Source organism: Neomonachus schauinslandi, chromosome 16 (genome assembly GCF_002201575.2).
Source record: "Neomonachus schauinslandi chromosome 16, ASM220157v2, whole genome shotgun sequence".
NCBI lineage: Eukaryota > Metazoa > Chordata > Mammalia > Carnivora > Phocidae > Neomonachus > Neomonachus schauinslandi.
Genome location: NC_058418.1, coordinates 4436052 through 4451937, shown reverse-complemented (window position 1 = coordinate 4451937; position 15886 = coordinate 4436052). Strand labels below are relative to the sequence as shown.

The following is a 15886-nucleotide window of genomic DNA, read 5'->3' as shown; positions in this document are numbered from 1 at the left end:
AAGATTTTATTTATTTATTTGACAGAGAGAGACACAGCGAGAGAGGGAACACAAGCAGGGGGAGTGGGAGAGGGAGAAGCAGGCTCCCCGCGGAGCAGGGAGCCCTATGTGGGACTCAATCCCAGGACCCTGGTATCATGACTAAGCCGAAGGCAGATGCTTAATGACTGAGCCACCCAGGCACCCCATCTTGTCACATTATACATGGTTAAAACGTGATGGTGTTAAGTGAAATAAATGACTCACAGAGAGAGATACACTATGATTTCACCTAAGCGACTCACCTAATATCATGAACTGCATTAAGAAGGGAAGGAAGAAAGGAACGGAGGGAAGGAGGGAGGAAAGAAAGAGAGAATGAGTGCCAGGGGCTTAGAATAGAGACAAATGTAGAAGTGGCTGCTTAACAGGCATGAGTTACAGTTTTACAAGATGAGAAAATCCCAAAGATTGGGGCACCTGGGTGGCTCAGTTGGTCAAGCGTCTGCCCCCAGGGCCCTGGGATTGAGCCCTGCATTGGGCTCCCTGCTCAGTGGGGAGTCTGCTTCTCCCTCTCCCTCTGCCTGCCACTCCCCCTGCTTGTGCTCTTTCTGTCAAATAAATAAAATCTTAAAAAAAAAAGAAAATCCCGAAGATTGGTTTTCCAATAATGTAATTGCACCTAACACTTTAGTTAAAAATACTGAATATAGTAAATTTCATGGCATATACTTTCAACCACAATTAAGAATAAATTATGACACGTAAAACTGATACAGACATATGAGTTTTTAAAAATTACATTCAATTCGAAAAGGTGTTTCACTCTCAATGAGAATATGAATTAATCCACAAATAGCTGATGACATTAATTCCATATCACAACTCACCCAGGATAAAAGAGACAGGATAAAACCACCACTGACAACTAACCAAGAAAAGAAACAAACAAGGTAAGTCATGAACCAACAATGTACAGGTAACATTTATACAAACAGATACACACATAATTTTATTGGCTATTGACATATGGCTGATTTGTATTTCAGTTAAGCCCTACAGTGTCTTCTAAGTCCTGACTTAAACATTGTTATCCAAAACTATAAAACATAGGGGCACCTGGGTGGCTCAGTCGTTAAGCATCTGCCTTCAGTCAGGTCAGGATCTCAGGGTCGTGGGATCGAGTCCCGCATCGGGCTCTCTGCTCTGCGGGAAGCCTGCTTCTCCCTCTCCCGCTCCCCCGCTTGTGTTCCCTCTCTCGCTGTGTCTCTGTCAAGTAAATAAATAAAATCTTTAAAAAAAAAACTATAAAACATAGATTAAAAAAGAAAAGCACAATTCATTAATGCTGTAGAAGCTACTATTAAAAATGAAGCTTTCTTATTGAATTGCAAAATAAGAGAAATTTCAACCGCAAATATTCTGAATAAAACAGATATGTTATTATAATAGGATCCTTCCATATAACAATAATTATAAACTGAGACTGTGCACTCGAGAAAAGCAAGCATTTGAAGTACTAGCATGTCTTATGTGTCACAAATAGCTCAGAAGTTTCATTACAGTCAATCATAAAATGCTCCAATAAAAATTTCATGGAGGACCATTTCAATGACCTCAGAGAATTTATTATTTTTTTTATTAAAGATTTTATTTATTTATTCATGAGAGACAGAGAGAGAGAGAGAGAGAGGCAGAGGGAGAAGCAGGCTCCCAAGGAGCAGAGAGCCCGATGTGGGACTCGATCCCAGGACCCTGAGATCATGACCTGAGCCGAAGGCAGACGCTTAACCATCTGAGCCACCCAGGCACCCAAGAATTTGTTATTAAGAGATATTCCAGGGGCGCCTGGGTGGCTCAGATGGTTAAGCGTCTGCCTTCGGCTCAGGTCATGATCCCAGGGTCCTGGGATCGAGTCCCGCATCGGGCTCTCTGCTCCTTGGGAGCCTGCTTCTCCCTCTGCCTCTCTCTCTCCCTGTCTCTCGTGAATAAATAAATAAAATCGTAAAAAAAAAAAAAAGAGATATTCCAACTCTGACACAGAATGCCAAGGCTATAATTCATCATTTAGAAGCAACAACCACAACAAACATTTCTGAATAAAGAAAGACCATGATTGCTTTAAAATTTGCTGAGTACCACTGCTATCTAAAACATTTGAGTATTAATCATACCACAATTCAGATACATTTTGAGAAAATTATTTTAAGTAGTGCTTCCCAAATCATATTTGAAGGTGCCGTCTCTTGCTCGACCTTTGCAATTCACCTGCGTCATCTGCTTTACTCATTCCCACCTACCTGGATGTAAGGCTCCTTTCTCTTCACATCCTAGGGTTCCTTCTTGACTCCAAAGAGGTGAACAGGTCTGGCTTAGATTTTTTTTTATTTTTATTTTATTATTTTTTAAAATATTTTATTTATTTATTTGACAGAGAGACAGCACAAGCAGGGGGAGTGGGAGAGGGAGAAGCAGGATTCCGCTAAACAGGGAGCACAATGTGGGGCTCGATCCCAGGACCCTGGGATCATGACCTGAGCCGAAGGCAGATGCTTAACTGACTGAGCCACCCTGGTGCCCCAAAACTCATTTATTTTAAAAATAGGTATATGAATTTTGTTGAATTCTTTACATTTCAATCTAGTATTGTCCTCAGTAGAGAAGAGAGTACATTGTGGAATTCTAGAAAAATGGTTTCCCCAAATACTGTTACTGAGGAGTTCGAATGGAATGATTTTATGGCAATTATAGGTTCTACTAGACTATGAAGAATGGCAACAACAATCCTTTTAATTTATTTTTTCTTTAAAGATTTTATTTATTCGACAGAGAGAGAGAGAGAGAGCACACAAGCAGGGGGAGTGGGAGAGGGAGAAGCAGGCTCCCAGGACCCTGGAACCATGACCTGAGCCTAAGGCAGACGCTTAATGACTGAGCCACCCAGGCGCCCCAACAACAATCCCTTTTAAACATTTACTAGTCACTAGATAGCATCATAACAATTTGTACAAGTTAATTCAAACAAACAACAAAAAAGAAAACACCAAGATAATTTGTTTCTCTTTTATGAGAGTATTTTGACACACATAAATGGAAGAAACTAGGTTTTAACCAGGGTTATTTGACCGAGAGTTTATATAATATAACACAGTGGTCTACATACAGAGACAACATTAAAGTAAAGTTTTGTAGGGACCAAGGGTACACTGCCCCAAGATAGGATACCTTGGCATGAACATTCTTTTGGAATAAAGGCAATTGATACCCTGGAGGCCCAAGAGAAACATACTCCCCTCTGTAACTATGTAGAGGAATCTAAACTGGGGGGTCTTTCAAAGAATATGGGATATTACCAGAGACAAATTTTATCTGGGTGACAGGGCAAGTATCTAATTAACAAACATCTGCTCTGCTTTTTTTTAAGTGTTTATTTGTTTATTTATAGTGTGCACAAGCAGGGGGGAAGGGCAGGAGAGGGAGAGATAAAATCTCAAGCAGACTCCTGCTGAGTGTGGAGCTGGACACCGGGCTCTATCTTACCACCTGAGATCATGACCTGAACCAAAATCAAGGGACAGACACTCAAATGACTGAGACACCCAGGCACCCCTGCTCTTCTTATTTCCCTGTGAAGTGCATTTCTCCACTTGAAAGTCCCAGACTCACCTCCATACTTCAGGATGTCATAAATACCTCATTTTGCCCGAATGTCTGTGGGATTTCCACGTCTATGAGGGTTCCTTATACTTAGGAAATTTAATATGATCTCCTGTTAATTGTCTCATTTCAACTGGATTCTTAGTCCATCTAGAAGGGCGTTGAAGGGGATGGAAATTAATGCTCCTGATAGGATCAACACAAAAATGAAGCCAGCATTGATCTTGTCAGTTCAGATGAAAGAATTCAAACTACTGGTCATATGGCTCCAGGCAGAGCCGTACCAGCCAAGGAATATGTTGCCTACGCTCAAGACATAGGAATGGAAACCCACTAGCTTATAAGTACTTAATCAGCACTACTCTACAGATATAACTACCAGATGCAACTAATAAAACCTCTAACATGAAGAAGAAAGGTATTTTTTCTCATTTGAAGTCTTTTGAGATGGGATACAACTCAGGCAATGAAGGGCAATGGAAGGCTGAATCCTACCTGTAAATGTTTCTTTGTAAAATAACATTTTTCTTTCTTTTAAAACATTTTTATTTAAATTCAATTAATTAACATATAATGTATTATTGGTTTCAGAGGTACAGGCCTATGATTCATCAGTCTTATATAATATCCAGTGCTCATTACATCACATGCCCTCCTTGAATCATACCCCATCCCCCTCCCCTCCAGCAATCCTGTTTAACATAACATTTTCCAATTTTAGTATATGTGCTGCCGAAGCGAGCACTAACATAACATTTTCAAATCTGCTTAAATCTAGAGATTTTTATGACACAATTTGATTTTCACATCAATAAAATATTAGATATATAACAATACAAATGAAGGAACAAGAATTTAATCTATAATTAAACAAATATGACACGTACAAAGCACATATAGTGAAAACACGTCACAATAAGTCGGAGACATCATTTTGCTCAGTCACTAAAGAAACCCCTGACACTTCTAATTTCACACCATCAAATCTATTATTCTTGCTGATTTAAGAACACAAAACAAATACGGATCCCAGGGCTTACTTTCAGAGATACCAGCATAGATAACTTACTACAGTGATCCAATTTGGAAGTCAGTAGGGGCCAGTAAATCACAGCATGAAAGAGTGAATGAGGTACTTTTTCCTTAGTGCTGTCAGGCTAGGATTGTTATGTTTCTTAGATTTTCTCAAAAGGACTTCACATTTTCTCAAATACTCGGGAGAAACATATTTCCCTGCTGAGCCCTACACTAGCACGGATGTGCTTTGGGCTTGAATACAGAAGAACACTGAAGTTTAAAATTTCCTTTAAAAGTTTATCCAAACTGGCCTGAAAAGTATAACTGCCCAACCTGCACAATATTTGTTGTTAAAAATGGATTCAAGACAAGTTCCTAGGAAATGTGGACATACTATATATACAAGTTGTTAGTTTAATATATCCCATTATATAGAGCACCAGAAGTAAAGCATTTATAAAGCAAGGAGCTTTTTAGGGCTGTAATATTTGTGACCCCTTTACATTTATTCTGATACATCACAAATGTCACTGGCCCAAGACTTGGCCCATTTGGTCTCAACCTACAAATATATATGTAATCAAAAATTCATGTCAAAAACAGTTATTATATTTTAACTTTTTTTTTCTTAAAGTTCTTTTTATTTATTTGAGAGAGAAAGAGAGAGAGCACAAGCTGGGGAGAGAAGCAGAGGGAGAGGGAGAAGCAAACTCCCCACTGAGCAGGGAGCCCGACATGGGACTCAATCCCAGGACCCTGGGATCACGACCTGAGCCAAAGGCAGACGCCCAACTGACCAAGCCACCCAGGCACCCCAATTGTTCTATTTTAAATGAACAAAATAAAATTTAGAGTTAAACTGTTATGAAAAACAAAAAAGTTTAGTTTAAAAGGACTGTGCATATCAAAAATTTAGCTTTAAAAAGATTATGAAGGAGGGGTGCCTGGGTGGCTCAGTCGTTAAGCGTCTGCCTTTGGCTCAGGTCATGATCCCAGGGTCCTGGGATCGAGCCCCACATCGGGCTCCCTGCTCAGCTGGAAGCCTGTTTCTCCCTCTCCCACTCCCCCTGCTTGGGCTCCCTATCTCGCTGTGTCTTTCTCTGTCAAATAAGTGAATAAAATCCTAAAAAAAAAAAAAAAAAAGACTATGAAGGAAAAAGTGAAATGAGTCTTGACTACAGCACTTTCATTTTGCAATGAGAGAAACAAGGCATCTGGCTGGGAAGACCTCTCTTGGTAGAGGATCAACAATAACAAATTTCTTATTACTTGGTTGGAGTTTCGTGATAAACTCATTTCAGTGAGGACTAGTCCTCTATTGGTTATAATAGGTTACAGAATCTGAGAATTTTGTGGTTCTGGTTGTGTGCTTGTGTAGTTGAAGTTGTTTTCTGGCCAGCAATGGGAATCAGTGTGTCTGATCTAGCTCTCCACTTGCAGCCCATTAGGCTGCATGTTACAAAATAGGCTGGTGTTCAGTTATGACTTCAATAAAAGGAAGATGACTTTCTTTTCTAATACTGCATGGGCACCATATACTTTTGAGTCAGGAGAAGCAGACTGCAGGTCTATGGCACAGATGCATCTCCTTCTTAGAATTTTAAAATTCTTCACAATGTGGCCAATTTAAATGCTTGTGTCATTTTGTAGATGAGTTTCTGAATGAATCCAAAGACAAAGAAAATTAGCTTCTCTCAGTATGGCAAGGTCAACTTTAGCACCCGGCAGCCATCCCACAGGGATTCCCATTCACAGTACAAATGCTTTAGTTGCTCCATCAGGGGAAGCATAGAAGAATCAGCCACTTAGCATGCTGAGCACTTTGAATTTAGGCAAGTTAACTCCAGAGAAATCCAAGACACAAAATACAATCCACCATCTCCAGGGTGACACCTGAAGGAGCAAGACCACTCAAATTAGCACGTTCATACACAAATAAAACCCCATAGGTTGTGCTGGGCATCTCAACGCTCTAGGATGGAAAATAAACCATCACAATGGGAAAAAAGTGATGGAGAACCACCTTTCAGCAATCTGGTAGGATTCATGTTTTACACGCAAGGATTAGGTATTTGCAAGTATCTAAATAAAAACTACACTAATGATTAAAGTAATGCTGAAGTGGCCTAAATGAAGACCCCTTGAAATACTTAATTTGTGTACTTATGCATCCTCCTTGAGAGCGCGATCTACTAAACTATACAAATTGAGTGGAATACCTATTTTGATTGCTACTAAGGTTTTAAAGGAAACATTGACAAGATAGCATCCATGAAGGAATCAAAAAAGGGACCTACTGAAACAGTGACAAAAATTGACCTCAAAAATGTCAACTCCTGTAAAAGTACTTCATAGTGCTCCACCATGTTTTTATTTTATTAAGATGCCAGGAAGGGTGCCTGATTGGCTCAGCCAGCTAAGCATCTGCCTTAAGCTCAGGTCATGACCCTGGGGTCCTGGGATGGGAGGCCCTTGTCTGGCTCCTTACTCCTGATCCCTCTGCTCTTCCCCCGGCTTGTGCGCTCTCTCTCAAATAAATAAATAGGATGCCAGGAAATGAGGAACTAAAATTAAATACTCTGTCAGAGAATAAGAATTCATGTCCCTTCAAAGACCCTTCTACCTGGACTAAGAATCAAATTGACAGGAGACATTAACAGGAAACTATCCAATTAAATATGTGAAAATACAGGGAGCCCACAGAGACATGGAAATTCAAAAGACTGTCAGGTAAGATGAGGTAAAAATGTCATCTTGAACTAAGGAAAAGAGGGTCGGGACCTGGAGCTTCACAGGAAAGAAAAACCCTTCACAGGGTGGTAAGAAGAGCAACTATTTGGTAATTAGATGTTTGTCCTACCTTATAGATGGGTAACTAAGATAAACTTTGTCACTGAAAGACCCTCCCCCCCCCGGCAATTTAGATTCTTCTATGGGGTTAAGGGGGGGTGGGGATGTTCTCTGGAGTCTGCAGGTTCTCAGGTACCTTCGGCTCAAGTTATCCACAGGCCAAAATGACACATTCGGGGGGTTGGGAGGACAGAGAAGCTGTCCTGATCCCTCCATCTGATCCCTCCTCCTCAGTTCCTCCATCTGAAACTTCCTTGGGAGTTTCACATATTAAAAGTTGACCTGATCGATTATTTCATGTCAGTGATCCAACATTTTACTCCTGACAATAGGTCAGTTCGGTTAACCTCATTTCAGGAGCCAGTGATAAAGACGTACTTTTCAAAGTTAGGCCTGCGACACAAGTAATGTGATTAAATGAGGCATTTATATGAAATCAAATGAAATATGCTTCATGATCAGATAGACTATTAAGCCAGGTTCTGACTTCTAAGGGTAGCCAGTTGAGCACACTTCTGGATGTCAGATTTGAAGCATCTTCAGACAGAGTGAGGGCAGGTAGGGGCAACCTGACAGATCTTCCTTGTTTATAGTTTAAATGCCGTTGGTAATATTTCAGTGGCCCATAGAGTGACAGCCCTAAGACTGTCTATGCATGAGCTATTATGACAATTCCTTTTTATCAAGTCATTCATATTTTTAAAAAAGATTTTATTTATTTATTTGACAGACAAGAGACATAGCAAGAGAGGGAACACACGCAGGGGGAGTGGGAGAGGGAGAAGCAGGCTTCCCGCCGAGCAGGGAGCCCGATGCGGGGCTCGATCCCAGGACCCTGGGATCATGACCTGAGCCGAAGGCAGATGCTGAACGACTGAGCCACCCAGGTGCCCCTATCAAGTCATTCATATTACGTTTGCAGAGCTTCAGGAAAAGAGGCAATTTTAGTTCTCAAATGATTCCAAGTCAGAAAGGTGGGAGGCAAATAAAAATGTTTAGGGACTTGTAGCCAGCACCGGAGGACACTAGAAGAAATCAGGATGTAGTTCAGTTGATGAAGAATAGTATTAAAATCTAGTATCTATAAAGATGTGTTATTGAAATACAGTTTTTCTCTACACTTACCTGCATTTTTACCAAAGATAACCAAATTGACAATAACTTGATTGCAAAACAAGTCTAAGTAAAAAAAAAAAAAAAATTGGCCTGATTATTTACATAAGTGCAGGAAGAATAGAGGTTGACCTATAGACTCTTTCAAAACAGCTTTCAGGGCTGTTTTCAGTCTGTTGGGCGTCTGAGTCTTGGTTTCGGCTCAGGTCATGATCTCAGGGTCCTGGGACCAAGACCCACCTTGGGCTCCCTCCTCAGTGGGAGTCTGCTTGTCTCCCTCTCCCTCTGTCTCTACCCTGATCCTCTCTCTCTCTTAAATGAATAAATAAATCTTTTTTTTTTTTTTTAAAGATTTTATTTATTTATTTGAGACAGAGAGAATGAGAGACAGAGAGCATGAGAGGAGGAGGGTCAGAGGGAGAAGCAGACTCCCTGCCGAGCAGGGAGCCCGATGCGGGACTCGATCCCGGGACTCCAGGATCATGACCTGAGCCGAAGGCAGTCGCTTAACCAACTGAGCCACCCAGGCGCCCCTGAATAAATAAATCTTAAACAAAACAAAACAAAACAGCTTTGCTGGAACTTTTCATACGCAATCTCTAGATTGAGCTTTTAATAGCTTCTCTAGGCCACAAGCCAAGCCAAATACTTGATACCAGACTTTGTCTACAATAACTACAGATTTGAGTGAATTTCTGTCTTCATGCAGTCCCCTAAATATCCTGAGGTTTCTGCAGCTGTTGGGACGTGATCTTCCTTGCTCACCTGGTAAGCTGTGGGGAATTCTATAAGCAAAGTATCAGGCTGACATTTCCAAGGAGGCTTTATTGACTCGATATAGTTCAATCTTAGTTCCTTACAGCTGTCTCATCATATCTGAGTCTATGCAGCTCTTTCTTAGCATGAACATTCTAGTCAAAGCCTTGGTTGTATAACCAGTGTTTGACTGTGTCTTACCACAATGAGAACAGATTTTTTACTGAAATTATGCAAATACACATATTGGCATAAAAATATAAGAATAGTTACTGAGATTTTCTGAATTCTGGAGGAATCAGGAATGGAGAAAAGATAAATCTTTCATTTTTTTACAAAGGTATATTTTCTGCCACTGCTGCACGTCAGTTAAAAGTTTTCTTATATTTGTAAAAAACAAAACATTTTTAAAAAGGTTTTATTTAAATTCCAGTTAGTTAACATACAATGTAATATTAGTTCCACGTGTACAATAGTGATTGTACATTTTCATACAATACCCAGTTCTCAACAACAAAAAAATGCACAGCTTCATTCCCATCACTTATTTAACCCATTCTCCAATCCAGCTCCACACTGGTATCCATCAGTTTCTTCTCTATAGTTGAAATTCGAGTCTCTCATGATTTGCTGGTCTTCTTTTTTCCCCTTTGCTTGTTTGTTTCTTATATTCCACATGAGTGAAATCCTATGGTATTTGTCTTTCTCTGATTTCATTCACTTAGCATAATACACTCTAGCTCCCTCCATGTCATTGCAAATAGAAAGATTGAACTCCTTCTTATGGCCATGCAAAATTTCATTATATATATCTCGTATCTTCTTTGTTCATTTCTCAGTCAATGAACACATGGGCTAGACTGCTTGAAGTAGAAATGTTCGCTGCTACTGACTGTTGAACTCCTCCAACAAATCCATGCAACTGCCAGAGCCAGAGCTCGGGACTACACTCATCATGGCACCGACTAAAGGGAGGAAGGTCCCGCACAACAGTGCATCACCTTCCCTGAAAGGTCACCACCTACAGTGGATCTAATCTACGTTGGGGTTATATACCTGGGATACTAGCGCTTTCTGCAAACACAGCACACACCTTGCTGATCCCGTTTATTACAGTGTCCAGAAGGCTTCTTCATCTTCGACAGCCACGCTGCCATGTGACATTTTTAAGCTATGCCCACAATGTTTGCGTCATCCAACTCCCCCTACTCCATCCACTGCCACTGATCTAGGCCTGAGCAATCAGTCATCATTGTTATCCAACAGCATCTGGTCCTCATTCACACAAAGGAATTCAATTAAATCATGAACATAAAGGAGAACTTCCCTAATGCTCAGGAACCCACATTTGCCAATTCCTTATGTCCATTATATTTATTCATCAGAAGACAACACCAAGAGCTGCCTGGGCCTTTGCAGTGGCTAGAGGGGAACCACCTCTGGTTCCCTCCCCACATCAGAAAGAGTTCTTCACATTTTAATAGGTCTTATTTTTCTAAGTTTGGTGCCATCATCATGTATTACTTATATTCACATCCCACAACCCAGTGCTAAATGTCTGAATTTATACCCATTGGCCTTATATCTTTCTCATCTCAATGAAGCATTTACTGAAGCTACTCTAGCCACAACACAGGCAAAGAAGAATGTCTGTGATGCCTATGTAGCTGGAAATAAAAATGAGGATAAATAGAACTGGAGATCTGGAGATAACTAGGAAATAAACAAGTAGATGTTATTTTTCTAAATCCAGGGAGTCAGTTGTGCAACCTGGGACAGGTGTCCTCCTCTACATGCAGAAGTCATGCCAATTCTTCATCCTCTGTATTTTCTATCCCTTACTTGGGGCTACAGCATCACTCCTATTGGAATAGGTTTCTCCTACTTATGGGGATCTATTATACACCAAGCACTGTTATAAGTGTGTCTTTACTTCACAGAAACATCAAAACAACACCCCCACGTATGAAGTAGGGCACATAACTTTATTAGGAGCCATGGTGCAGTGCTTTAGAGTCCCAGGGCTATATCCAGATCGGGCCATTAAAACTAAAATAGGTTTAGGTAAGCTCTGTGAGAGTCTTCTCTAAGGGACACACGAGGGGAAAGTCATGGTAGTTAGGGGACATGGTTGCTCACAAGGGCGGATTGGGAATGTCATGTCAGAGGTTACATTAACTGGTGACTCTGCAGGGTATTGTCTAGGGAATGCACTAGTGAGAGAAGCTGCTGTCAATTCAAGTCCCCTGCAAAAGTACTGTCAACACAAAATGGATGCCAAGTAGCAGTATCATGGAGTACTTGAGCTAATCACTCAATAAGACCCCCATATAATCTGTAATATGTCTGTTACAATACCCCACTAGTCCCAAAGAGGAGAAAATGATACAGTAGATAAACAAGGGGGAAAGTAATCAGACATTATTTAGACTTTAAGGCCACCGAGGAAACGGATTACTAGGTATGTTATTCCACACGATTACTGAATAAGTGATAGATTTCATCAGTTGCCTACAACCTTACGTAAAATGAGATAGGTTAACATTCATGGTGGGATAACACTTCATTCACTACTCATCCATGATAACATGTTAAAAATCATTATGTTTTATTAATTAAAATATATTACGTTCACACACAGACTAAGTTATACATTTCAAATCCACTGTATAACCCTTTTTGGAAATACGGAATACAAGCATTAAAAAGCATTTGTGTGCTGATATCATGATGTGGGAGTAGTGATTTCCATTGTTTTCAGGCATGAAATCATTCTTAAAAATTTTATGTGTAATCCTATGCCATTTTAGGAAAGAGTTATCCTCTTTTGATATCTTTGAGGATTTCTTCATTTCAAGCACATCACCTGACATCCTCTACTTCTAACTATAGCTATTATGAAGATACATCAGTATTTTACTGGACTGGCACCTCTTTTTTCTCAAAGACCAGATGAGAAAATATTTTATTTATAATATCCAGGAAGTTCTTTAGTTTTAATAAATGGAGAATAATGATGTTCTGAACACTTCTTGATCATAACTGACATTAATGTTATAACCACAAACAGCATCTCCATTTAGATTTTCTTCATATATTATATGTTATATTGTCTTTCTTCTTCCATGGACAATTAGATATGCATGAGTCCCACCTAATGAAGAAGGGCATCTCATATCTTTGATGCAACAACAATCAGCCACATACTTTCACAAACCCACTAGGAATAAATGAATTTTCTCAAGTGATTTGAGAGTACAAATACGTTAATATTTGCTAGTCACAAATCCCAGATAGGGTCAATGAACCAAAACAAAACACAAAACAAAACAAAAAACAAACCCCAAAAAACAAGAACATAATCAAAAACAAAAAAAAGGACATATCGAAATTAATGATATCTATGCAAAAATCCATCCACTTGTTCTTTTGAAGCATAATAGCATATACATTTTCTAAGTGTTTAACTTTGTATTAGTCCTTATAATGAGTATTTTGATATAATGTCTGAATAGATGGACTCATGTACTGCTTTCTACTTGATTTCTGTGATATTATTGACATTTGATGTTTACTTACATACATTTCTAAATATTTACATCTTTCAAGTAACTTACCTTTATGTACTCTCTGGTGTTTGCTACAGTGAATATTTAAAATGAAGGTCTTTCCTCATTGATTATGTTTCTAGGGTTTGAATCTAGTGTGCATTTTGGGATACTGAGTATAGACTGAATTCCAGTTAAAGGCACTGCAACTTTCTCTACATTTTACATTTATCTATGCTGTATGATTGCTATGATGTTGAGTAAGTTGTGAGTTCCAGCTAGAGGCTTGTGACACCCTTTAACTTTGTGATGTTTCTCCTCAGTATAAACTCTGAGATGCTGGAAAGGGTTGAGCAGTTCTAAAAGTTTTCCCATGTTCTTTACATTTATAAGTTCTTCCCCAGTATGAATTCTGTGATGTTGAATGAAACGTGACCTCTGAGTAAAGGGCTTGCAAAATTCTTCATATTTCAAAATCTTCTCCAATACACTTTCTCTGATCAGGAATTACCATTGCTTAAAAGCCTTTCCACATTCTTTACAATTTTATGGTTACTCTCCACTATGAATTCTCTAATGTGGAGTACGGGGTGAGTAGTCCTTAAAAGTTTTCTCACACTCTTTAAAATTGTAAGGTTTGCTCCACTATGAATTAGGTGATAATGAGTAAAGGTTGAACAGTGATTAAAGGCCTTCCCACATTCTTTACTTTGGTAAGCTTTCCCTCAAGTATGAATTCTGTGATGTTGACTCAGGTGTGAGTGCTGGATAAAGGCATGGCCACATTCCTTACATATGTAAGGTTTCTGTCCAAAATGAATTCTGTGATGTCGAGTCAGGTGTGAGTGTCGGTTAAAGGCCTTGCCACATTCTTTGCATATGTAAGGTTTTTCCCCAGTATGAATTCTGTGATGTTCAGTAAGCTTTGAGTGCTGGTTAAAGGCCTTGCCACATTCTTTACATTGGTAAGGTTTCTCTCCAGTATGAATTCTGTGATGTCGAGTAAGGTGTGAATGCCGGTTAAAGGCTTGACCACATTCTGTACATATGAACGGTTTCTCTCCAGTATGAATTCTGTGATGTTCGGTAAGCTTTGAGTGCTGGTTAAAGGCCTTGCCACATTCTTTACATTGGTAAGGTTTCTCTCCAGTATGAATTCTGTGATGTCGGGTAAGGTTTGAGTGCTGGTTAAAGGCTTGGCCACATTCTTTACATTGATAAGGTTTCTCTCCACTATGAATTCTGTGATGTTGAGTAAGGCTTGAGTGATGGTTAAAGACCTGGCCACATTCTTTACATTGATAAGGTTTCTCTCTAGTATGAATTCTGTGATGTTGAGTAAGGTTTGAGTGCTGGTTGAAGGCCTTGCCACATTCTTTACATTGGTAAGGTTTCTCTCCAGTGTGAATTCTGTGATGTCGAGTAAGCACTGAGTGCTGGTTAAAGGCCATGCCACATTCTTTACATTGGTAAGGTTTCTCTCCAGTATGAATTCTGTAATGGCGACTAAGATTTGAGTGATGGTTAAAGCACTTGCCACATTCTTTACATTGGTAGATTTTCTCTCCAGTACGAATTCTGTCATGTTGCGTGAAGTGTGAGTGGTGGATAAAAACCTTGCCACATTCCTCATATTTGTAAGGTTTTCCTCCAATATACATTGGCTGATGTTGACACAGTGTTGAGTGCCAGTCAAAGGCTTTGCCACATTCCTTACAAATGTAACTTTTTTGTTCAGTACCGATTGTGTTATGTATATTTAGTCTTGATGACTGACTGAACATATTCCCAGGTTTATAACATCTGTATGAGTCTTTTCCCACATGAATACTCTGATAATCACCAACACTGGGAGACTGGTTAAGAGCTTTCTCACATTCATTATATTCATAATGATTCTCTTCCATAGGGATACTATTATGTATAATAAGGTTGGAGCTTTGATAAAAGACTTCCACACATTTATCATATTCATAATGGTTCTCTGGAAAATGAGTCCTCAGACATGTATTAACATTTGAACCTGGGTTAAATTTTTCCTCAGATTCACTGCATTGAACAATTTTGTTTTCATTGAAAATGCCCTGGTAATTTTGTAGGGTTAACTCCTCGGTGAAGGACCTCTCAAATGAATCCCACTCAGCACTTTGTTCTTCATTTTTAAATCTCTGATTTTCAGAAATATTTGACTCAAAGGTCAATCCAATCCTACTTTCAAAATGGTTGAAATAATTATTTTCAGCATGAACTAGGCAACTTTCCAGATTTTCCAACTTTTCGTTCTGCAAATATGTATGTTTAATCATTTGATTTGAGCCCTTGTAAATAGAAACACACTGCTTTGCAGAAGTAGCAGACTTAAGAAGGGATGTTTTCCAAAATGTTTTATATCCTTCACCATTTTGGGCAGTGAGATTCATATTATGCGCAGTTGTCTCAGTTTGGATATGTCCTTCATGATATATTTGATGCTCTTCACTCTCCCCATCATTGTTACAGTCTACCAGGAAGTGTAAATTCTCAAGGGCAGTATGTTTATATCTACGTACTGCCACGTTTTGGAAAGAAGCTTCTATGCACAATGTTGGCAGGAAACTCTGGGTGCCATGTGAAGATACAGCTGAAAGATATTGAATAAGAGAAAAGTAAGATCATTCCACTTACTACTCTCAGATGAATATAATGAAAACTTCTAATATGGAAAAATAAAATCAATCAGAGAACTTCAGCAAGACGGCTGATGGAATCATTGGGACTTTATTCCTCCAGGGACACATAAACTTGCAGACAACATACTGACCACATAGTTCTGAAGTCTTGTCATGCTGGAGCACACATCGCTTTCCTATACCTCAAAAAATCAGGCCAAGTACTATCTGAGCTCAAAACTAGAAGAAAGGAAGGAAACTTAAACTTAAAATAGAAATCAACAAAATAGGATATAGCAAAAACAGAAAAATATCTAC

The 15886-nt window shown here is 39.3% G+C and overlaps 1 protein-coding gene across 1 annotated transcript; it reads right to left on the bottom strand.

Annotated features, from left to right (window-relative positions):
• Nucleotides 1–12853: 12853 nt before the first annotated feature.
• On the bottom strand, nucleotides 12854–14846 carry LOC123326857 (zinc finger protein 678-like). The gene has a single exon (XM_044922006.1). The coding sequence runs from the start codon at nucleotides 14825–14827 to the stop codon at nucleotides 13646–13648; it is 1182 nt and encodes a 393-aa protein (XP_044777941.1). The 5' UTR covers nucleotides 14828–14846; the 3' UTR covers nucleotides 12854–13645.
• Nucleotides 14847–15886: the final 1040 nt, after the last annotated feature.

Bases quoted from the DNA above. Each gene is read 5' to 3' on its own strand.
- LOC123326857 (XM_044922006.1), bottom strand. From the start codon at position 14,827: ATGGAAGAGAATCATTATGAATATAATGAATGTGAGAAAGCTCTTAAC.